Source organism: Xiphias gladius, chromosome 1 (assembly GCF_016859285.1).
Source record: "Xiphias gladius isolate SHS-SW01 ecotype Sanya breed wild chromosome 1, ASM1685928v1, whole genome shotgun sequence".
Taxonomy (NCBI): domain Eukaryota; kingdom Metazoa; phylum Chordata; class Actinopteri; order Istiophoriformes; family Xiphiidae; genus Xiphias; species Xiphias gladius.
Genome location: NC_053400.1, coordinates 14,365,102 through 14,388,964, shown reverse-complemented (window position 1 = coordinate 14,388,964; position 23,863 = coordinate 14,365,102). Strand labels below are relative to the sequence as shown.

At 38.5% G+C, this 23,863-nt stretch overlaps 1 protein-coding gene across 2 annotated transcripts in view; it reads right to left on the bottom strand.

Annotated features, from left to right (window-relative positions):
- Positions 1 to 15,804: 15,804 nt before the first annotated feature.
- Positions 15,805 to 23,863, bottom strand: part of esrrga (estrogen-related receptor gamma a) — a 129,991-nt gene continuing 121,932 nt past the window's right edge. For both annotated transcript variants that reach the window (XM_040138069.1, XM_040138079.1), the window contains exons 8-9: positions 23,608 to 23,770; positions 15,805 to 18,172 (exon numbers count right to left, since the gene is read on the bottom strand). In XM_040138069.1, coding sequence (XP_039994003.1) covers positions 17,928 to 18,172; positions 23,608 to 23,770 — 408 coding nt within the window. In that variant the 3' untranslated portion in view covers positions 15,805 to 17,927. The remainder of the gene's footprint in view (positions 18,173 to 23,607; positions 23,771 to 23,863) is intronic.

Below are 23,863 nucleotides of genomic sequence, written 5' to 3'. Positions count from 1 at the left end.
GTGGTGCTTTACCTCCCGCCTACGTGGGATGCGTCGGGGTTTCAGACAAGTGGCTCTCAGAAAAAAAGAGGAACGCTACCGCCGTTGCTGGGCAACGGTGATCCGCTCCGGCCACTAGAGACCGCGTGGGTAGGAAATCATTTTATGGGCTACTATAGGCTATCAGCTAAACTTTGTTTTGATCAAAATCCCCGTTTAAGGGTGTAATCGTGGCACTGATTAGTAAAAGAACAACAAACGAACAGGAAAAACAAACATGGACCCATGAAAAGGATGGAAGAATGGGTAGATGTTTGGCTTGGAATCAATCATGCAGGAATAAAATGTTGTGAGTAGTATATTAATATCAATACAATCAAAATTGAATGTAAGTAATTCAAAACTCCAAATATGTTTTGCATATATAGTCTACATGCCCTTTTTTATTTAGTTTTGCCCATTCTTTTGATTTTGTAAACTCTTTAACTCTTTGAAGGCCTTGCAATTTAATGGCAGTCACCGGGGATGCACTTCTGTTTTTTCATTTAAAAGAGAATTACTAATTGCAGTATGGATCCGTGATGAAGCCACATATGTAAAAGTGCCAGGTTTATTTGTTGTGTTGCTGCTGTGAATGCGCTGTGATACATGGCTGATAATTTAGACAATATTTTTTAAGCATCTATATGTGTGCATGTGCCTGTGTGTGTGGAAATCTGAGTTGAGTAATGTAAAAGGACTTGTAAAATGTTAAAAAGTAGATTTAAATAATCAAATTCAACAGAAAATGTAATATAAATCAACTGTTCTGTCTTTATTAATAAACATAAACCAAACTCCTTTGCTTCTGGTTCAAATCTGTACATGCACTACTTGCTCAAAAAGAAAACGATGGTGTATAATACTGACTTTGTGCACAAGTGACAACAGAAGTAAATCGTCACCATCAAATCCGTCTTTGACCTGTTTTTTGGGGGTTTTTTTTATTTTTATTTTTTGCCTCGTACTTGAGGCCTATAAACCAGATTTTGCTTTAAATTACATTTTTACATTTTTTTTCTCTGCTAACCGAAGCCAGTGACATGCATAAATCCTCTGATTTCATAAAGCTGAACATCGACCAGCAAAATATAAACAATCCCATTAGCATACACTTAAAAACATACACACAGCAGAAGCTAAAGCACTAGCTCAAGTACACAGTAGCTTAGACATCCACTGTGTGCTAAAGTGCTCTGCATTTAAATTGTGTAAACATTTCTACCCAAAAAAGACCCTCTCTTATATTTTTCCCTGCCGACAAGTTTTTATGTTATCATACTAATCGCGTTTGAACAGCTGCAATTTGCTTTGGTTGAACAAAGGCATTCTAACTAGGTTTTAATTAAGTGTTCCTAATGACCTTAAGGAGATTAGAGGTTCGCCTTCTAATCAATACCAGGCAGAGAGGAGCAAAGGGAGGGGAGAGGAGGAGAGGGGAGGTGGCTAGGGGCTAGGGGCTAGGATAGAGGTAGGGAGCAAAGGCGTGGAGAAAGGAAATAAAAGGAGAAGCAAAAGAGGGAAGGAGAGAAGCGGAAAATGATGATGAAAACGCAATGGCTGGAAGAAGTAAAGAGCAAAACTGACAGTGGAGGGGGATATGAGAAACCAAACCATAAACTTGATCAGAGTTATTTTTGAAAAAGGAAATAATAGACTCTCTTCAATAAAGGTCACAATAACATATACATTTAGATTTGAAAAATAAAAAAAATGAATGTTGTTGTTGTGAGTCATGATGGCAGATTTGTGAGTTACCTGGCTCTCTGCAGTAGCCAACAAAAGGATAATGTGTTTTTAGTGCTCAAAGGCATCAAGAAAAACTAATGAAAAGACGAGGATATCCTGTGCATCTCTATACAAGCAAACATTCACATACATGTCATCAGCATTTACTCAGAAAAAAAGGGGACCTTCTCTCTTTGCACTCCTGATAGTATTTTCCTCCTTTTTTTTTTCTTTTCCTCCGAGAGGCTGAAAATGACATCACACCACTGTGTCAGATAGGCTATGATCATCAAGAGCTCTGTTAGCCAAGAAGAGTTTCTCTTATCCTAAGACATTTGCATAGATTTGCACAGTGTGTCCACATTACAAAGAATCTAGTCATACATTGATTGTCCTAATTTATTCAGCCAGGCGCATTCAATTCTAGAGACTGAAGTGCTATCACACAAACGGGATTAAAACTGGATGACGATCACACAATTAATATTGCCTCATTTTCTAAATTACTTATGTATGACTTATATTTGGCTAAATTGTGTTTGCAGGCCTAATAATATTAAGGGTAATATGGTAAATGTGGGCTGTAAATGTATTATCTCTCTGCGTCTCCAAAGCAGCATGAATATGTATGGAGACATCCCTGGCCTCGCTGCTGATTAGGAAAAGTGGAATATATTGATGGTTGGGCTGTGTGTGTGTGTGTGTGTGTGTGTGTGTGTGTGTGTGTGTGTGTGTGTGTGTGTGTGTGTGTGTGTGTTTGTTTGTTTTTTTCAACAAAATACAATAATAGGTTGTCCACATGGAAATGTTACACACACGCACACGCACACACACACACACACACACACACACAGACACACACGCACACAAACACAAACACAAACACAATCACAGACATCTATTTTAGGCCTGATGCATTCAAGAAAATATTTTAACTCCTGGCGTGGTGATAATGGCAAGCTCATCATATGTTTGCAGATGCCTGTGTGCACGTACTGTATATGAGCATGTTTACATATTCAAAGGAGTGTATAGTTTAAAGCCGCATTGTGGAGTTTTCTTGTTGATAAAAAGAAAAGTATATATTTAGTGTTTCTCACCAAAAATGTATAGAATGACAAGAAATCTCAAGGATAAATGTTGGCCCATGTACATCCTTGTTAGTGTGCCCGACACAAACAAAACGGGACCCTCTTTTAAAAACACTGCTCCATAGTGCTACTAGTGGTCAAACCTCCAGTGTACCTTTAAGAAACAACAGCACCAACATTCTCCACATTCATTTTTCTAAATGATATAGATTTTTAAAGATACACACAGTGATTCAATTCTAAGCAGATTCCTTCACAGTCAGTTGGCCATCCTGTGGACAAGGTACAATAGATTGACATAAGGCAGCCAATGTGAAAAAGAATGCAGCCATGCTCTACTCTGTGAGACATATTCAGTACGTATTTTTGTTGTCAGTACCCAGGCCATACTGTTATACGCCTTATAGGACGACGATTCTAATCAAGCAACCAATACCATGGCGGAAAGATGAAGCTAGTTTGGCAGTTAGATGCTGGTACCATAAAAATTTCCAGCTCAGTAGAAATTCAGCAACAGTGCTACCTTCCCTCAAGTCAAAATGTTTATATATTTTAGAGTGGGGAGGAAAAGGGAATGGGCAAAATTCTTGTCCAAATTTTTCACGTTTCTTTTCAGTCCATTTGTCAAATTTAATTGCCAGCAGCTTGCTGCTTAGTTGGCAAATATGCTGGTGTGAGTGAAACTGTACTTTTCTATACCGTTCCAAGGTTTACTCAGGGTACCTCTTTCATTTTCCGCTGCCGCTCGCGTCCTCCTGCTGTCTATACTCTCTGTTTCGGTCACTTCAGTCCTCCACTCATACACCTCTCCCTCACATCCTACTCTCCACAGGTTCCACTCATTCCTTCTTTCATTCACTCCATTCCCTCCTCCCCTCCCCATGTCCTCAATCCCTCTAACCGTCCTCCATCTCCACTCCTCTCTAAATGTCCTCTTCTTTCTTGTCCTTGTTTTATGCAGCATTTTCTATAAATAGCTATATATTTTAATCCATGTTCATCATTTATCCTCCTTGGCTCTAAATGAAATGAACCAGAAACTAGATATAAAAACAATTTGGCTTTTCCTGGGCTTTTCAGATTTTATACCCTCAAGTCAAAGTGTCCATATTGTGTGTGTGTGTGTGTGTGTGTGTGCGCCCATTTTGCTCCCCATTGGGGTTGAGGCCAGTGACACCCTCAGGGCTGTGCTATCCAATCCCCTCCATGCTGCGTTTCTATAGGATTGAATTAACCTCCTGCCTCTCTTGACAATGCACATACACACAATCATCCAGTCTCTCTCTCTCACACACACTTTGTGTCACACACACTTTGTCTATGCCAATCACCTTTCCCCTCTCAGGGCTGTATTATTAGCTTCGGGCCCTTCAGCAACTATTATAACATAGATTCACACATGGGAATCAACCTATTAAATGCACAGAATTTCTTTCTTTATTTTTTAAAAAGAACATTATAATAAGTTGCACATTATCGGCTGACACAACAGTAGGTATAGCAGAGAATAACATTTTAAAAGTTTTGCTGCTGCTCAGTTTGATTTTTGACCGTGAGAGGGCAGAGTGTAGACTAACAGTGACTGCAAAACAAATTTGAATATAAACTTACAGCTAAGCCGCTGTCTTACTGTTGAACACCTCACCTTCAGCAATACTGAATTCACTAGCCAAATGTTGAGATTTACAACGTAGAGATGACTTAAAATGTCCCTTTAACTCACAATTCACACTTAGGAAATCAAGTATGTTTTATCCATCACCAGTTCCTGTGTGGCTTCTCACACAGTCACTAAACAAATATTACTTTTACAACTTAAAATCCATGAATAACATGCCCCAATTTTTGTATTTCCCCTCTGATGATAAACAAATGCACCGCCAATGGAACAACATTCAGTGCCAGTGTATGGCAACTACAGTGTGGATAAGGTATAGTTAAGTTGTTGTTAAGGCAAAGTAACTAAAACCCAGCATCACTGACGGCTGTGGACGTGCCCTCTGTTGCACCTGTAGCCGCACCCAACAATGATGTTACAGTCACACCCTTTAGTGCACCTGTACATCACTACAGCAGTGAAGTTGCTCAATAAGGTTGAGGATTAGAAACTGTAATGTAATTACTGAATTTCAAATCCATTGCACTACTCATTACTTAAAAAGTAACGACTTCCTTACATCCTTACTTTCCGTCTTTGTAAATAAAAAGAAACACTCCCTCCCTCTGTTGGCACTGAAGGACGGCACCGGATGTAAACTGTACGTTGCAGGACTTATTCTGGGCTGCCAACTGTTGCCTGCTGGATCTGAGGCAAACGTTATTCTGTTTCAATATTTTTTTGACTCAAAACTACAGTGATGAGAATCATTTTTTAACTTTAAAAAAACAACAACATTTGTTAATGTTAACCAATTTTGTGAGTCAATCGCGACATTAAAAATAATTTTCACTATTCTGACTTTGAATGTTATAACATTCTCAACTGTCACTTGTATTTAGACGAGACTGTTCTCCCAAGAGGAGCGACAGCATCAGTTGTTTCAGCAAGTGGCCCAACGCACAGCCAACTAAGAAAACATCTCCGTCAATTTGATGACACATGAACAGTATTTAGAAAAAACATGCTGCAAACAGAGAAAATACAACCAAATCCAGAAACAGTGTAAGTCACACAGAACACAATTAAAAGTTGTTAAAAAAAACAATTTAACCCACTTTATTAAAAACTTGAGTTACAGTGTGCTGAGCTGTCAGGGTCACTGTACATACTGTATGTTTACGCTCAAGTGACAAAGCCCTCCAGCAGCCGTAGTAATCATGACGGGAGGAAATTAGGAAGCCCGGAGACAGTATTATAGAGCGACAAAGTCTGCATAGGCGGGAGGTTGGGGTGGATTGATGGGTCAACTAAACATCAGACTTTAACACAAGAGACCACTGTTTATTTCTCGCATTGCATATTTATTATTATTACCACAACAAAGCTGCCCTTTACAACCTTTACAAATTGGTTATTTTAACTCCAATCATAATCTGAACCAAGCTGTTTTTATGCATAAATCTAACCAAACCCTAAACATAGGGTTTTCACATCACAAGAGAGATTTGTGATCTGTAAGGGTTTTGGAAGGCACAGACAAATAATGTCCGGCTTAAAGAGCTGTCACATCAGAAAGCCTTTGACTATGTTCGGTTCTAGAGGGCATGGACACACATAGTATTTTATCATTTAATTTGGAGGATTTAGACTATGTAAGCTGTTAAACATAGTGTAAACCAATTCTGTACTCTGTATATTTAGAATTCAAAATGAAGAAATATTTATAAAAATGCAAATGTAATATAAAATATAAGCGTAAACAGAGATGAGTTAGTGAAACTGTTTGTGCTTCAAATGCTGACACCTGCTATTAGCTTACATATCAGTCCTAATTGGCTTTCTGAGGAAAAGTGGCTGCTGCATATCAAACCTTCAGGCAAGCTATTGGCCACAAGTGGGGGATTTAAAGTGCCACTAATTCACTGGCCAGTGACACATCAGACTATTTATTAAAGTACACTAACTTAATGAATGGCCCATAGAATGGAGAGTTAAAACATTTACTGTCCTAAGAGAGAGATAGAGAGCAATAGACACAGAAAGAGGACGGGAAGGGTGGAGAGAGAAGGGAAAGGAGGAGAGAGTGAGAATAAATGGCCCATCGTATAGAGTTAAGACGTTTAAAGTGCAAATAGACAGCTGACCCCCTTATAGCTCGCACATGCAGCCTAGATGCACACAGTCACCTTAGCCACTTTACACCCTGTGAGATTGAGGGATGGTGGACAGAATGGGAAAAGAGAGAGGGAAGGATGGAGAATAGGATGACAAGTGGGCCGGATGTTGGCAAAATAGAACGAGGCAAGAGATAGAAGTGAGGCAAGTGAACAAAGGTGATGTATCGTTATAGTGAATAAGATAAAAAGATGAATGCGAAAAGAACGAAGGAAGGTCAAAAAATGACCGACACAAAGATTTTGTATAGAAAGAAAAAGAAAAAGAGTGACAGGGGGATATAAAGCAAGTAAATCACATGCATGTAAGCTAAGTAAGCCATGTGTGTTTTGACAGAGAGAGGGTCAATGGAGAACACAGGACAAGGAGGGAAGGAAGAAACATAAAGAAGAGGCAAATGAAAACAAGGAGAGATTGATGTAAGGGAATTTCATTTTGCCACTGCTCTCATGTCAGTTTTCTCAAATCTCATTAGTAATTTCCCTTTTTTGGACATTATTTGTCAACTTATTTGAAACAAAGCAGAAGATGGAAATAGGAAAATGGAAAAAAAAAAGACCAGCGGATGATTTACGATGAAAGACTTCACAGGGATTTAGACAACAATTATGTCACCTTTATCCATAAATAATATGTTCTGTATTTTTTTCTGTAATTCTGTTTAGTATTTATACTCCAATATATATATGCTGTATATACAACTGTGTGTGTGTTTTTACAACAGTTCAGTTTTAATGTGTATATTTCTCCATCTGTGCCCATATTTGTGCACTAGATGGTTTGTCACTGTGCACTGTGTTACTCTCCTTATCTGTGCTGTGCTATGTGTGTGTGTGTGTGTGTGTGTGTGTGTGTGTGTGTGTGTGTGTGTGTGTGTGTGTGTGTGTGTGTGTGTCAGGGGAGCTAGATGCTGTGAAAGGCCATTACCACCATGAGTCCATGTCACAAGGCCTGTGAAACCCAAGGGAACTCTACCACTGATACAAGGGGATGCAAGGATAAAAAAAACACACACACATGGACACACACATGGACACACACATGGACACACACACACACACACACACACACACACACACACACACACACACACACACACACACACAGGCACATAGATATTTCGACAAATACAAATAGTGCTTACATATGCCTACATGCAGACCCCACAAGATTGAAAAATTGTAAATCACACATGCCAAATGTACATAAATATGTGCACATATATATAAACACACACAAAGGGGGTTAAATAGCCCCAAAACACCATCAGTGTGAAGCTGCCACACATTAGCACTTTACAGATCACAGCACCTAAAACAGATATGGTCACCCTTTGAGACTGACCCTGTTTGACACCATATTAGGAGGAAAAAAATCTCATCCATACTTTCTCTCAAACCCAATAAGAAGCCCTCTGAAATGATATCAGACTCCAGTATAAGGTCTGATTGAAAAAGTCAGTTTGTGTAACTGTGTTACTTTCACATAAACGCTGCAAGTATGTTTGTTATTGTATAACCAGCTAATAATAGCCCCGGTTTTATTCATATGTCAGATATTGTTGAGACTTTAGCTACAGACTGGGTGCCACAAAGACTGGTCGGCTGTGACCAAACAGAGGTCACCAGTGTGACACACCTGTAAACAGCTGAGTATCATGTTTTCCTCTTATTTGTGCTTTTGTCCATGTTCTTGAATTCATGCTTGTTTAAATTTCTGCTGTTGTTCATTGTGATATACTTGTTCTTACTCTAGTCTTTTACTTGCGACTTCAACTAATGGTCGACATAGCAATTCAGACTGTGACAAAGAACATTTCAACATTGGATGATTAATGAGAAGTGAAGAAATTACGACTGGAAACAATTAACAGTGAAATTGGAACAGTTACAAAGCAGAAACTAATGGTAACACCGTTACATACATGCAACGGCATACAAGTGAACTAATAAAAAAATAAAAGTGATTGAATAACATATCCATTAGTCAGGTTTCCATTGAAATGCCAATTTTAGCCTATTTTCCAGAAAGTCTGGAAAAGAAAATTTGAACTAATGTGCATTTCCATCCACTACCGTTACATGAATATTAGGAGTTGGGTGCATCAGAAGGAGGATGCAAGATGAGGAAATTAAAAGAGCACCAATCAAACCTCAAACAATGGAAAATGATGTGCAAAATGTGATGGTGATATGACATTTATGTTTGCCATATATATTAATGAGAGGACAGTGCCATCGCTCCACACAGATCCAATGGTTTTGTCTGCTTTTCATTCTTTCACTGGACATTTAAGTTATACAGGTGGATGGGAACCCACTATACACAACTGTGGCCACGGCAAAAGTCGCTTGGCTTCTTTCTGCTCTGCAGGTTCTGTGCATGTTCAGATTAGATTCAGCCAACTTTAGCAAACTGGGCAGAACCATCAGTTTTAATGGTCACCTCCCCTACTTTTGTGAATGCTTTTGCAACTCATTCACTTTGCCAATACACAAAGGTGCTTGTGTGCAAAGGTTGATAGCTGAGTTTTTTTTTTTTATACCTTAATCAATTAATGTTACCACAAATGCTGTCTACATCAAAGCTCAAAAGTCCATCCAACTGTTTACCTCTCTTGCTGACTATTGTTTTTGAAAGTGTGACTCATTAACAGTAAATGAATGTAATCAGTTAGTTGAATAGAAAGGGATCTTACTCTTTGGATTTGATTTCATTAAGTTGTGGTAATATTCAACACTTCATAACTGCAAGGCAGCTATCTACAACTGTCTAGACTAATAGTGTCATTAGGTGTTATGGGCTGCTGTAACTGTGTGTTACTGGTATAACAGTAAAACTTTCTGCATGTAATTGGAGAATAAAATACGGCCAAAAAATTACCCTGGTGGACCCCGACAAATAATGTGTGTTATGGATGAATTGCCAGTGGTGACTTCAAATGCCTTATTAGACGGCTGAGTTTTAAACCACTGAAAAACCCAGCTCATCACAGTTATCAGGTTTATATCCTGTTTTTAGTGCTTAAGTTAAACAGTCACAAAAAGCTGTCATTGGTCTATAATGCTGAGTAAAGTCAAATAGAGCTATGCTGAGTTTTATTTTACATACATTATACAAAAGGAATACAAGCAATGTGAATACTGAATTGAAAAATTGAAATGAGATAAAATGAGAGAAAAGAGGAGATAGCAGAGGAGCAGGATAAAGGGATGAAAGATATTCAGAGAGAGACAGAGATGGAAGGAGAGATGTAGATTAAGCCAGAAGGTGGAGGAGGAGAAGAGAGGAGTTAAGTTGGCCATTAGCGATGCGGCGTGTGGAGCCCACTCTTACATGCGTTCCACAAGGTTAACGATAAGAGCCCTTCAGCAGCTGAAATGCTCAAGTAGCTTTTATCGTATCATAATAATGAATCAAAGATAAAATAAAATAAATGAACTCCAAAAGGCAAGCAAGTAAAATAAAACGTATGTGCAGGGGGCTGGGTGACCACGCAACAACCCAAATAAAAAAGAGAGGGAGTGATATTGTAGAAAGAGAGAAGAAAAAAATGGGATAAAAATCTCGCTCTCTTTCCGCTAATATCTTCTTATGTCATCTGGTTGAAAAATATTTGCCTGCGGGTCAGGGCTCCCCCTGTTAGAAAAAGGCTTCTTAAAACGCTTCACAGCTCTCTGCTACATTAAATATCTGGCCTCTGCATCCCATTTACTGCTGCTGGCTATTAGGAGAGAGAGAAAGAGAGAAAAGTAAGATGTGAGGGTGACAGAGAGAGGGAACAAGAGTAAAAGAAAAGAGGGGGATGTGTAGGTTCTGACAGAAAAGAATAGAAGAGAATTAAATAATATACAATAATAAAAAACAGTTAAAGGATCAGAGAGAAAACGAGAAATAGGATGACAGAAAGATGTCTGAAGACCGTTGATTTGGTTTCTACTTGTGTGTTCATGCTTCTGTAGGATCTCCTCTTTTTAATGTTGTACAGCATGTCTTACATCAGTGTGTGTGTGTACATGTGTGTGTTTAGTGCCCTTGGCAAAAGCAGGAGTTCTGGCCATTCAGAATTGACAGTAGTTAGCCACCCACCGGAGCAAGCTGTCACCACTTCCTCTTCCCTCCTCCCACCCTTCCCCTCTCTTCCCTTCCCTCTCACTCTTTCCATTCATTCTTCACTGACGTCTTTCATTTTATTTATCATAAGGTGATGGCAGCCAATACACAAATCTGTAAATCGGTGAAACGGTTCTATGATTCAGAGAAGTGCGATAGATCAAAGTTTTGAAAATTCCTGACTAATACGATCCCTTCCTTGACAACCGCTGCTGCGGTGCTCTAAGATGCATTCTAAAAACAACAAAATTACAACAAGACTACAAGCTCAATTATGCTTCCTTGCAGATGCGCACATGGACAGCTGCGGACAGAACGAATCTCGAGTTTTTCGAAATATACTACTTTCTGGTCCACTTGGAGTCTGCTTGGTGCGGCCCATGTGCAGTTGGTACCCTTGTGGCGTAGTTGTCACAGCAAATTGGAGGGTACATAGATGTCTGCACAGAGCCTCACGTACACCCTCCGATGACGAAATTTACGTCACCTGGACCCTAGCGCACCCTCGCATCCTCGAGGGTAAAATTATAACGCTAGCTGAAGAGTCTACAGCCATGCTCTGTAAGGCTTTCCTTAGGGACAGATTAGCAAAATGCTAACGTCAGCATGCTAATATGCTGACAATGACACTAAGGCTGATGGGAACGTCCTTATTTTAGCAGGTATTTGGTCATAAACCAAAATTTTGGGTCAAGTGCATTTTTTACCTATTAATAGTGCTAGTTGAAAAGTGAAGGGATCACCATCATTGTTACAATTTCTGCTGAGGGAAACACTACCAAATTTGACGTCAGTAAATCCAACAATTGTTGAGACATTTCACTCAAAATCACAAACGTGCACCTCATAGAGGTGCTAGAGGAAAAGTTGGGATAACCAAACTCTTTAGGGTTCATTGTGTGGGGCCAATCCATCCACTAGATATTCAGAAATTTTAGTCTGTACCAAAGCAGGGGGATGGGCCGAGTGGCAGTGGAGCCATGCTGCTGGCATGGCTAAAAAAAAAAACTGATACACAGTATCTTTTATTTCGTCGCCCACTTCATTGTGTAATGGTTTGTTTGTTTTATGGACAATTCCTATTAAATCCAGTGGAATTTGATAGGAGAAGAGAATTTGGTATCAAAGTTTTCATTACTTGTAAGGTTGATTGCTGTCAATCATGCTTGATGTTGCAGGCCATTTTCTAGAGCTATCAATCTTAAAAGCTCAATTGTTAGTGTTAAGTCATACATGCTAGATATGGACTGCTGTCAGCTTGATCTCTCTACTACTCTCTAGATCACCTACAGGTGTAACCCAAAACTAAGTCAGTGCTTAATTATAACAAGAATTCCCGGATTGCTCTGTTAACTATACTGGGATAGATTATGTGTTTATTGTTTGGTGCCACTCTAAAGGAAATGCATCCGTATCAGAAACAACAAAATGAGTGAAGAATCAAAGACACAAGACGGATTTCAAAACTGGAAGCCTGGTTTTAATTGATATTGCTCTACTGTAATAATCCTGAAAGGCATAGTCTGGAGTAACACATGTAATGTTTCAACCCATAGTAGTTTAAGTTACAGAATCATAGGTCTCTCTTTTTGCATTGAACAATATATACAATGTGAAATAAATACATTTACACAAATGGACATTATTGTTGGAGCACACTTGTATGATACACGTCACAAAAATATACAGGTTATTGTTTTTTTTTAGTTTTTTTTTTTTAATTTACTGATGTGAAGCACATCTAAAATCTACGGACATGTTTTTAATAACACTACAGGGTCTTCTTTCGTCCACAAACCTTTTCCACTACGCAAGGGTCTTTTTTATCTTCAAATATTCTTTTTATCCAAATGTGTCAACATTCTCTCTCCCTTTAATATTTTCTTTATATTTTCAAATTCAGACTGCAGGGTCAGCTGCAGCACAAGTGGCAGTTACATTTGGGGATTAAATACAACTAAATGACTAAACACTGTAGAGCTGTAGATAGACACAGTTTGGCCTTAGCAGTTTTCAGGGGCAGCCATGGAAGATGGACAATACTGTTTTGTCGCTATGGCTAAATGACTCATCCTTCTGTTCAAGCTAAACTAATATTACATAGAGTATTTGCAGCTAATGGATCTAAGTTCCAGATGTGGGCGATAACATGATGCCCAAAGTGCAACCAGGTCAAACTCTTACCATCAATGGCTCTGCAAAAACCCAGACAGTCCTTCTCCCACTGCTCCTCATAGAAAATACCAGTTTGTTTTGTTGTTATTTATATGGTTTTAACACTAACAGCAGAATAACTCCAATAGATACATCGGCATTTGGATCTATAACTCAACACAAACAAATGCAACTCTTGCCTCGGCGTTGTAGTCATCAAATTATTGCTTTTTAACAAGAAAGAAAGAAAAACCAAACAGTCAGTCAAACAAACAAGGAAAACATCTCCATCCTGTACATCTTTACAATCTCTCTCATGATTTTAGCTGGTAGGTTTTTTCTTTTTTAGTCATCTGAAATAACTGAATTCCTGCTGATATTCAGTGTTCAAACGTGGCAGCATTTTTGCAGGACCCAAATAGCAAAACTTTAGTTCGCTAACATATAAATATTTTATTCTAAGTACATTTGGAAATTGGTATTTCCTAATATCATAAATTTAGCTTGTTCACATTTTAAGATCAAATCCAGCTTAGCCTTAATCACCTCAGGAAGACACGCAACATCTTTCCTTTTGTTGAACTGTACAGGAGTGCAGAGGGCTGGTCGGAAAAAAAAAAGACAAATAAATAAAAACAGTAACAGAAGCAAACAATAGTAAGAAAAGAGCACCTTTCTTCCATAAATTGAGTGTATGTTAATGTACAGATGCTGGTAAGAAATACCATCTTTCTGACAATGAGAGTGTTTAAAGTTACAATCAAAACAGGAAATTAAACTCTGTCATCAGGGACTTTGCCTACTAATATCCCGTATGCAGATGTGAAATACGTTTTTCTGCGCATTCCCTCTCTAAAAATATTATATGTTCACATTTAAGTGACCTTTGATGAACCTTAGAATCTTTGAATTTATGCTACTTGTGGTGCAGTATATGAATCTATACATTTGTATCAAGCGGTACAATGGGCATAATAACATGTTTATTAAAGGTTGTTGAAAATTTGAGTTCAAATCTGGGTTTTGTGGTTTAATTCCGGCAGAGTGCAGAAACATGTCCCCACAGTGCAATGAATCTATGGTGAGGAGAAACAGCAAGTGCAAAATAACATGTCGAGCTTTGTCTTTAACATTCCACCCAAGCCAGTCCTGTCCTTTATCTGTCAGGGTCACTTCGTAAAGCAAGACATTTTCCTGGAAATAAAATGAAAAACGGGAAACAATTGAAATATTTTAAGGAAAGAAAAAAGTTTTTCATCTTCATTTTTTCTACTTTTGCCTGCTGAAACAGGAAAGACAATGACTGAGTGGAGCTGTATGGAAGGCAGTTATGTACAGCGAGTTTATCAAAAAAGAGTCACCTACAGTTCTGTATTACTCAAATGTCCCTTTCCTTTCATCTTTATTTAAACCTAAAGATATACAGCATATTGTTTACTCTACAGGAAAGTTACACAAATGATCCCTTTTTAAATACTTGTAAGGTGTTTCTTCATTTAGATACTAAATATTTAATTATTTATGTATAGTTTGGTGAGGATGAATACTGTAATTTGATCTTGGTGGTCTAGTTAAGTTTCTAGGAGAAGATCCTTATATCCGGTTCGGTTCATTCATTGCGAGAGAATCCGGTACTCAGACCCGCAGTGGACTGATCCGACTGACAGACAACATTGCCTCTAGTCTACTCTGTGTTGTCTAAAGAAGAAGCACACAGCACAAGAACGGGAACCACCACAAGAAAAAGCACACAGCATCGCCTTAAAGGCCTCAACAGAGGAGGAAGGGATCAAACAGAAAAAGGACTTTAAAACAAAAACAGATAAAACAAAAAAAAAAAAAAAAAAAGAAAAGAAAAACAAAAAACAGGTTTTTTTCTTTACAGAAAAAACAGCAAACATGAAACACACATCGAGGCTGAACTACATTTTTTTCTTTTTTTCTCGATTTTGTTTCCAATAAAATGTCTTATGTTAGAATTATAATCTGTATAATTTACAATATACAATGTTTAAGAAGGCTGAGAAAATACCCCTTACTAATAATACTGATGTTTGATACAGTGTGTGATGTTAGAGGTCAACTACACTTAAACTGCAGCACTCCTCAGCTGTGACAAGTTGCCATTTTATATTAGATTACACATTTCGGCATTCTTATTCGGCTTTAGAAATGACATAAATAATGATTTAAAAAATCCCTCGACTGTCTTCAACTCTTAAAGCTGTGATCGGTCAACAATATGCATTCTTGCTATAACAATGAAACAGTTTCCGCTTAGTTTTCACTTTCCTAGATATTTGGATTTAACAGGCAACAGTTTTGATGTCAACTGTTATAAAACTATCTACATTTTGAGTCCCTCAAAGCTCTGAGTTTAGCTGAAATAATTTGTAATTTTTTAACATGACTATTCTGAGATCACTTTAAACAGAGGCTAATCTAGCTAATTTAAACTAGAATGAATCTCCCTATGCTGTTTGGTCTGTAGGCCTCTTTTTATGAATTGTAGGTAGATAAGATCAACGATGTTTACCATTACAACACCTTATTTTCTTTGCAGCTCTAAAATAAAATGTCAAACAACAAAAAATGAATACCGAGCTAACATGAAACTGTCACTGTCAAGTTTTTTTTTTTATTTGGGTGATGTTTGGTTTTTGCTAGCACCATTTCCCTCAGTACAAATCCAGATTTAGTCTGGCTATTCTGATGGTCCCCACACTCAGTCACATGGCTGAAGAAACATTCACCTTAAACTGAAAATGGACAAAAACTGTATATTAGTGAACTGCTGATTTTAAATCGGTGTTTCCTGTTAATTGGATTAAATGTGACAGCAAAAAGTGGCTGGACACAAAAAAGGTGCAAACATCAGAACCATGTGATAATTGCAAGCTGAGTGTTGTATATTTTAGTTTTTACTACCTCTTTAACCCTAGTACTGACCAGCGTTTATGTGACAGCAGCATTAAAATCTCATCCTGACATTCCTGGTCCATATTTGTTCTTGCTTAACAGTTACTAACAAAGGAAATCTTGACTGTTATCTAATAGCTTATGGCAAGTTACACAGCGATAAAGAGAAGCTACAAACTCTCCTCAAATCCCCATCCTTTCGCTCCCAAATTTAAGACTGGCACGTTATGTTAATATTGCAGACTTAGTCCATATGCACAAACCCCTCGTTTAAAAACCACTATTGCTCAGAGTTTCTAAGATAAACGCTGATTTGTTAATACATTATTACTTGTTATATTTATATATATATGATAATTGCTGAAAGTGGTCAAGCTGAAAAAAAGGAAAGACATATCGACTGATTCAGTTTTAAGAAGACAATATCAATAACAAAAACAAAGCCGTGGTATATGTCATATACAGGATGACAATTATTTACAACCCTAATAATGGTATCGTTGCTAAGATTATTTTCAAGATAGAAATTAAGAAAAAAATAAGGAGTTTGAAAGCAACAATAGTTGTTTTTCACTCAGTTTTGTCAGCACACCTTTCCCTCTGGTTTGTATTGTGTTGAGTGACTGAAGCTCCCTCATCACTCGCTGAATGAATGACAAACACATCTGTCTACTGACGCAAGAGATGAGTTGCAAGTTGTGAACGCAATGGAGCAAGGAGAGGAAGTACCGAAGTGACATTTTGAAATTTTTGGAGTTTGGGTGATGAGCATAGGCTGGACTACTCTTAATGGCACTATTCTCATTGACAGACTGAAATTGCTACTGACTGGTACGTGGAGAGCCGCAAACCTCGGCCACTGAGCAGCTGAAAACGTTTCAAACAGACATCCAAACATGAGAGGAGTGTTTGACAGAATATATAGCATCACAGAGGATGTGAATTGAGGCTACATCTACCAGTCAACTAAGCAGGAATCCATTCAGTCTCGTTTTGTTATTCGTAGGTAATATATTCACTTATAAACTCTGTAAGTTAATCATTCCTCAAGTGGTTAGAATATTTGAATCCATTTTCAGCCACATCAAGTGTACAAACACTGATATTGTGGTAATACTGACAGGTTTGGAAGGCCAGGATCACTGGTCCCTAACTAATACAACAAATAGTAAAGTTGTAGTCAAAGTAGGGGAGTCATGGGAAACCAGGAACTGAATTTAGGGAGAACCATAAAGTGTTTACAGCCGTGGTTTACAATCCTGGTCCTTGAAAGTCTGAGCCCTGCTGGTTTTTAATTAAACCACAACAATTTCAAATAACTGGTGGAACAGAAAACCAGCAGCTCTCTTGAAGCCCAGGACTGAAAGCCACTGGTAGATCAAACCAGAAACAGTTTTGGGTTATGATAGTAAAGTTTGCTGGCATCCTCTGAATGGATGAGCTCCATTCTTTGGCAGGGCAAATCTCCTCTTCTTTTCTTTCTGTCCATCCATCCAAATTTCATTGTACGTGTAATTTGACAACAAAAGTCATTAATACTTCTTTAGTGTTCATTTTTCTCCCCCTCGTTTTCTTCTTGAACACTTAAAAAATTCTGTTGGGGGAAATAGGGAGGGAAAAGGAGACACGAGTGCAGTCTTAGTCTCTCAGAACTAAAATGAGGAGTTTTCAGTTCCTTTTAAATGTGTCCTCATTTAAGCGTTTGTCATTAATCGTTATTAAATGCATAAGTGACTGTTTGGCCCTCATCAGTGTTCAGAGTCACCGTGGAAACTGTTATGTGATTGTTAATAGTTTTAAAAGGAATTATCATCTTCCCTTGGTAATAGGGGAGTTATGTCAGTCTGCCAGCATCGTCCTCAAAACAGAAGGTCAAGTGGGCGCCTTTTTCTCAAAGACGATGGAGTTTTAGGGGTTCAGGTAAGAGGTTTAGATTACTTGTTTATTCATAGGGGGATGTGTCAGCAGACATACTTCAGGGACATATTTCTGTGAGGGTGTGTGTGTGTGGGTAAGAGTGTGTGCGTGTAAAAGAGCAAGAGGTCATTCAAAGTTGCTGTTTAGAATTTGAGGTGAAGCTCAGGTGGCTCAGACTGGTGTGTAGCTGTCCTCCATCTATTCTCCTGTCCTCAGACCTTGGCTTCCAGCAGCTCCAGGAAGAGTTTGTGCATTGGGACTTTGCCGTCCTGCTTGATGCTGTAGAAGTGCTGCACAGCCTTGGTGGAGGTCTGGCGGAGCAGGGGGAGGGTCATGAGCAGCTTGCCTGCCCGGCGGGGATCCTCCTGGTGCTGGGAAGCCTCGTAGTCCTGCAGGGCCTCGTGGAGCACATCCTGGAGCTTCTGCACTGCATCCACATCTTCAATGTGCATGGAGTCTGGAAAAAGAGGGCAGAAAAAAATAAACAGAACACGTTAAAAAGAACACGTTAACACATTTGAGCAAACATTGCAGAATATGTTCCCGCCCAGTTCTGTCCAAAAATGATGTTTTATCGGCTAAATCTAGTCCCTTCCTTAATGCCCCTCATTGACCCCATTATAGTGTTTGAAGATTTGATTGTGCCGTGTCTGTTTCAGTTCAATGCAGGCGAATTTGAAAGTGCAACTCTCTATACACAAAAGTAATTGCATAGCTTTGAATTTTAGTTCTGACACATCAAATAAAAGAAATTAGGTAAGTTTTATTTAGTTTTAGCCTATTATTAAAATGTTAAACAGGGGGACATGTGTGGAGTAACTGGATGGTTGTGTACAAAATGCTTTTTCTGTCTCTTAATGTGGAAATACATTTATGTAAATATATATATTTTATATATAGATATGTTTTAAAGCGGGCATCAGCCTGGTGTGCAGTGGTGCCTTTCAGTGACTGAAATGCATATGTTCTACCTTTACCAGTAATACAGGCAGACAGGTTTTGTAGTGTAGAGAGATCAAACATCATCTCTCGGATGATGTTTACTACAGTATGTGTCTTTGTCAGTGCCTGTGCCCCCTCCGTCTGCTGTGTTATTGCTCGGTGCTACAAAGTGGAGAGGTGCTAAAGACTCAATCCAAAATCCAAACATGAACAAAACAGGGTGCCACAGAAAACCAGAACTCAGGGTTGGAAATTCTATGCTACTCATTTAAGGAGTAATCATACTGTATAGTTAAATGTTATTTACAAAATATAAACAAACGTGCAAAAATACTTACTTAGACTTGCATTTGAATATAAATCACTGAAAAACACCAGTGTTTTATTCTGCAGACTGAGTAGAATTACTGTTAATTATTGTATTAGCCCTCAAAGTGCCATTATGAATGCAGCACTTTAGTACACCCTTTCAAAATACTTACACACATTTTTAATCTAAAACCTACAATTTAAAGCTGAGTCTATCCAGGAATGGGGCTTTAAATTCAGGAGCTGCTCTGTTCTCTGTCTTTAAAGTGTGGATCTGTGGGTGTGATGAATGGACGGACAAAGAGACGAGTGGGCGGAGAGAAAAGAAACGCACTTGTACAATGATAGAGAGATGCAGGAACACCTGAGAGTCTGTGTGTGTGTATGTGCGTGTGCGTGTGTGTGCATAAGTATTTCGCTGCAAACAGCTGTAATCTCTCTTTGAGCCGGCATGCAAGGTGTGTTTCAGCATATGTGGCTGTTAATGCTGAAAATGTCCCTCAATAATAATGCTCCATATTGCCCCTCAGGGAGGCAAAGTCTTAATGTGAGCTGGCCTTTAGCTCCCAACCTCCGATCAATGTCTCCGATCAATGACTACATGCATGTTAAATAATAATCACAAGGCAACTATTGATAGCCCCCCCCCCCCAAATGCACACCTAAACACACACACACACACACAAACACAGACACACACACAAAATAGATTTTCCGAGGAGATAAGACCTATAAGTGATGTATGTTTACACATTAAAAAACGCTAAGGTATTTCATATATAGACACACAGACACGCATGCATGTGCACACAAAGTATAATAATCATAACTAATTCAAATAATTCAATACACACGAGCTACATGGACCTCTCAAAAAATACTGTATGTGTACATCTATTGGTATGTGGGAGAATGTGTAACATGTCAGAGGTGAGTTTAAATTTTGGTTGGCAGCTTTTGTTATGGCCTTTTCTCATAAAGCCACTTCACTTTTTACTTTCTCCTTTAGGGTAGCTGTTTATTTGAAAGCAACATGTCGGAATTCGAAATTTTGCTGGTGTGAGTGGGAAAGTGGTAATGTGTATGCCTGTATGTTTGTGTGCATATTGAATGATACTGGTGGATTCAATTAACACATTTTATATGTGACCCCAATTTTGTTAAGTTATTGTTTGTCTGCTACAACAACTCTGGCCTTTATCATTCTATACTAGTTTGTGATCCATCCAATGCTTCTCCCAGCATACTTCTTAGACGAACTCATGCCTACACCATCCACATGCACAGGAGTTGAACACAAGCTCAAATACACACTAAGAAAACCTTGGCAAAAAAGTAGGGATGAACACAAACATATATTGAATGGTAAGTGAAACATAAAAATTATACTGTGCAGAAAAAAAAAAGTCACATAAAATGAACACACACACACACACACACACACACACACACACACACACACACACACACACACACACACACACACACACACACACACACACACAATCAAATGCACAGGGTTAGATCTATAGAGTGTAATGCACGTATCAGTATGCAGGACCAGACAGTGGGTTGGATCCCATAGGGATCAATAGAAAACTCAGCTTCCATTGGTTTTCAAATTTTCCACTTTTTCCTGGTTTAAATAAGAGTAGGTGGTCCACTTGTTTGGGTTTTTTCATACTATGTATGATGATATTTTGCTTAGTGGAGAGCATAATTATGATGGGACAGGGGAAAATATATTATTTAAGGTTAAGGATGAATTTAAGTTCATAATTTTGTTTGTATATGCAGAACATACAATATACTCTAATATGTTATAAACTACTCTGTTTTGTCAGTATAAGAAATTTTTGAAAACAAATTTCTCTTGTTTTTTCTCTTTATTTTTTTCTTCAAATGATTGAACATTAATGTCAGTAACAATGAAAAACAATACCCTTCTCTTTTTTATTCTTAGGTTTATAATAAGCGGTTTCCTGAAGCGCAGTCTAGAAATACCATAAGTTAAACTGAAGTTTAATGTGTTTCAAATAGTTTTTGATTAATACTGTGTTTGGTATTTAAGCTGGTAGACATGGCTTCTGCCCATTCTGTGACCTGCAGTACACTCATGAGTAAAACAGCAGACATTAATGAGCACAAGTACATAAGACTTTTAAAACACACGCTAATATGGAACTCAAAATGCACACATGTACATAAATGCGACCGCGCGCACACACACACACGCACACACACACACATGCCTGCTGTTTCCCATGGCTAGTTTAGCTGCCTTTACATGTGGGGCACGTTTGCTAACATTTCTTAAGGCTTGGCTTCATTAATGCAGACGATTAGCATCCTGTGAATTAATTAGTGTCAGTGCCCTTCAAAATGCTAATGCTAGCATTCTGTTGTCTTGAAGAGCAGTTAGAGAGTCTGGATAGTGATGCAAAGTTCTTATTTGGGTGTCAGCTGTGTCCATTTCAATTAGTGAAAATAATGACTATTTCAAAATGTTAGTTTTCTCAACACTGAGGTATGCTTTAGAGGGTAATTTACTCCAGAGATTTATCTTGATATTTTTTCTGTTTATTAACTGGGTGTGATTAACTGGCAAAGGGGTTTCAGCTTGAGAATGAGTTTAGCAACGTCTCATTTCCACCTTCAGAATGAAACGATATATTCTAACTGGTTATTAAGACTGCTAGTTAGTCAGCTACCATTCAAGCGTTTCGTCTGCCTTCAGCCTGACAGTAGCAATATTCATTCCCGTAGTGACTATCCTGACATTGTGATATTCCAGACATGTTACTCAACATTAACAAAACAAAAAGATAATCAACAAGTCAGAATGTGCAGTAATAACATCTCACTATATACTGAGTGACCAGATTTTTTAGGTCCACCTGTCCACCTCATGTATTTAAATGTGGGTGAACAAAGCATTGGAAACAACCATCCAATAAAATGCAGTCCAATACAAACCCACTAACCACTTACTCAGAAATTACCAGAGAGCAAAAAGTACTAAACATTCTCTGGTTCCATCTTCTCAAATTTGACGATTTGCTTCTTCTGTGTTATGGTTTACTATAATCTAATATAATCTTTTTATCGCATAAATTAAATCTCTTTGGTTATTAGTTGGTTTGGTTATCTTGGTTATGGTACTGGACAATCTTAGCATTTGTTGTAGGGTAGTTGTTTTGGATTGTATTAAAGTGTTAAAGTGTATCTAATAATTCTGTGTACTTTACAGGCACTCAACTCATGTATTTCTGTTATTTTGTAAATCGTAATGTTCCCATTATAATGAGCCATAAACTATAACTACTTTATAACGATTATCAGCAATTTTTTTCCCTTAAAAAAATTGTACTATATAATTATTCATTTTTGTTTTTAAATCAGTTTTACCAATGTGTAAACCAGACCAGCCTCTAAGACCCTAGCCAGGCCATCTGAGGGCTTAAAGGCAACAAGGTCCATGTAATGCCAAATGATTCATCATAATCATCATCATGATCATCAATAGTGTTGCTCTGGCAGATCCAGCCACTTCTCTCAGCTTTCAGTCATCAGCATTCATACACCAACAGACACACCTACACACATGTTCAGAGCCAAGAGATTGATCGTCAAACATAGCCCACAGGAAAACAACATGTCAATATTTTCTGCATGTGCCCGGCAGTATGTACTGTATGTGTGTAAGCAAACATTTCTCAGTGGTTCACATTTAAGTACACTTTAATGTGCGTGTGTGTTTATGCACGTGTCAGAGAGATGAAACTGGCATATTTAAGGGAAAGTGTATGTGTGTGCATGTGTGTATGTGCGTGTGTGTTGATGGTGGCAGAATCTGAACAAAAGGCCCCTCCCTCCCTATTCAAAGCTCTCCCATTGCATTCTTCCATTTAAACACATTGTATTGACAGCTCCCCCCTTGTAATTAAAGAGTACTGAAGAGCTGGCCGGCTTCCAAGACAAAGTTCAAAAGATGGGTCATGGGAGGAAGAAGGCGCGTGTATGTGTGTGTGTGTGTGTGTGTGTGTGTGTGTGTGTGTGTGTGTGTGTGTGTGTGTGTGTGTGTGTGTGTGTGTGTGTCTGCGTGTGTGTTTGTGTGTGCGTGTGTCAGTCAGCTGTCGATGAAGCTGGACACATCAGAGAGGGGGCTTTATCGACAGACTTTGGGTTCTAATGATTTCACCTTATTTAACAGGCATCTGAAGAGACGCCTATGCTAATTGTAAAAGGGATCGTCACTTTGTTGGGGCGGGAGGTGGGCTTCAGGTTGAAGATGTGTGTGTGTAAGGTGTGTCTGTGTGTGTATGCATGTGTAAAATGATTGTAGATATGTGTAACTATTGTTAGTATGATGATACAACTGTGCGTGGCTTTAGGAGGTTTGATGACTGCAGATGTTGTAAAAGAAAAAAAAAATGTGTGTGTGAAAGTATGTGTCATGTGTCGCAAGTGTGTGTGTGTTTGGATGCAGAGTATTGAAATCCGTCCTTTGATGATTCAGTTTAAATGAGTCCCATGGGACTGGAGAGTCCTAGGATTAACTCTTTCTCCACCAGTCCCAGTCATGTGCTCACAAACTCAAACACACAGACAGATACAGACAACAAGATCAGAATTTCCAACCTGAGTTAGCCAAAGCAATGGCCTTCAAAGTGACAAATTCCTCCTTCTCTAGTTTCATAGATTTGTATTTCTTGACCAGCTGAAGGATGGCGTTGTTCAGGTCCAGAAGTCCAGCTAGCTTCGACTGGTCCTCGTCCATTATGTAGTCCTCAGCATACACCAACTAAAGAGAAACAGAGGGGTGGAGACGTTCCAAATTAACATTTGCTATGTCTATAAATATATATATTTCAGGAGCGCAAGAGACAAACACGAC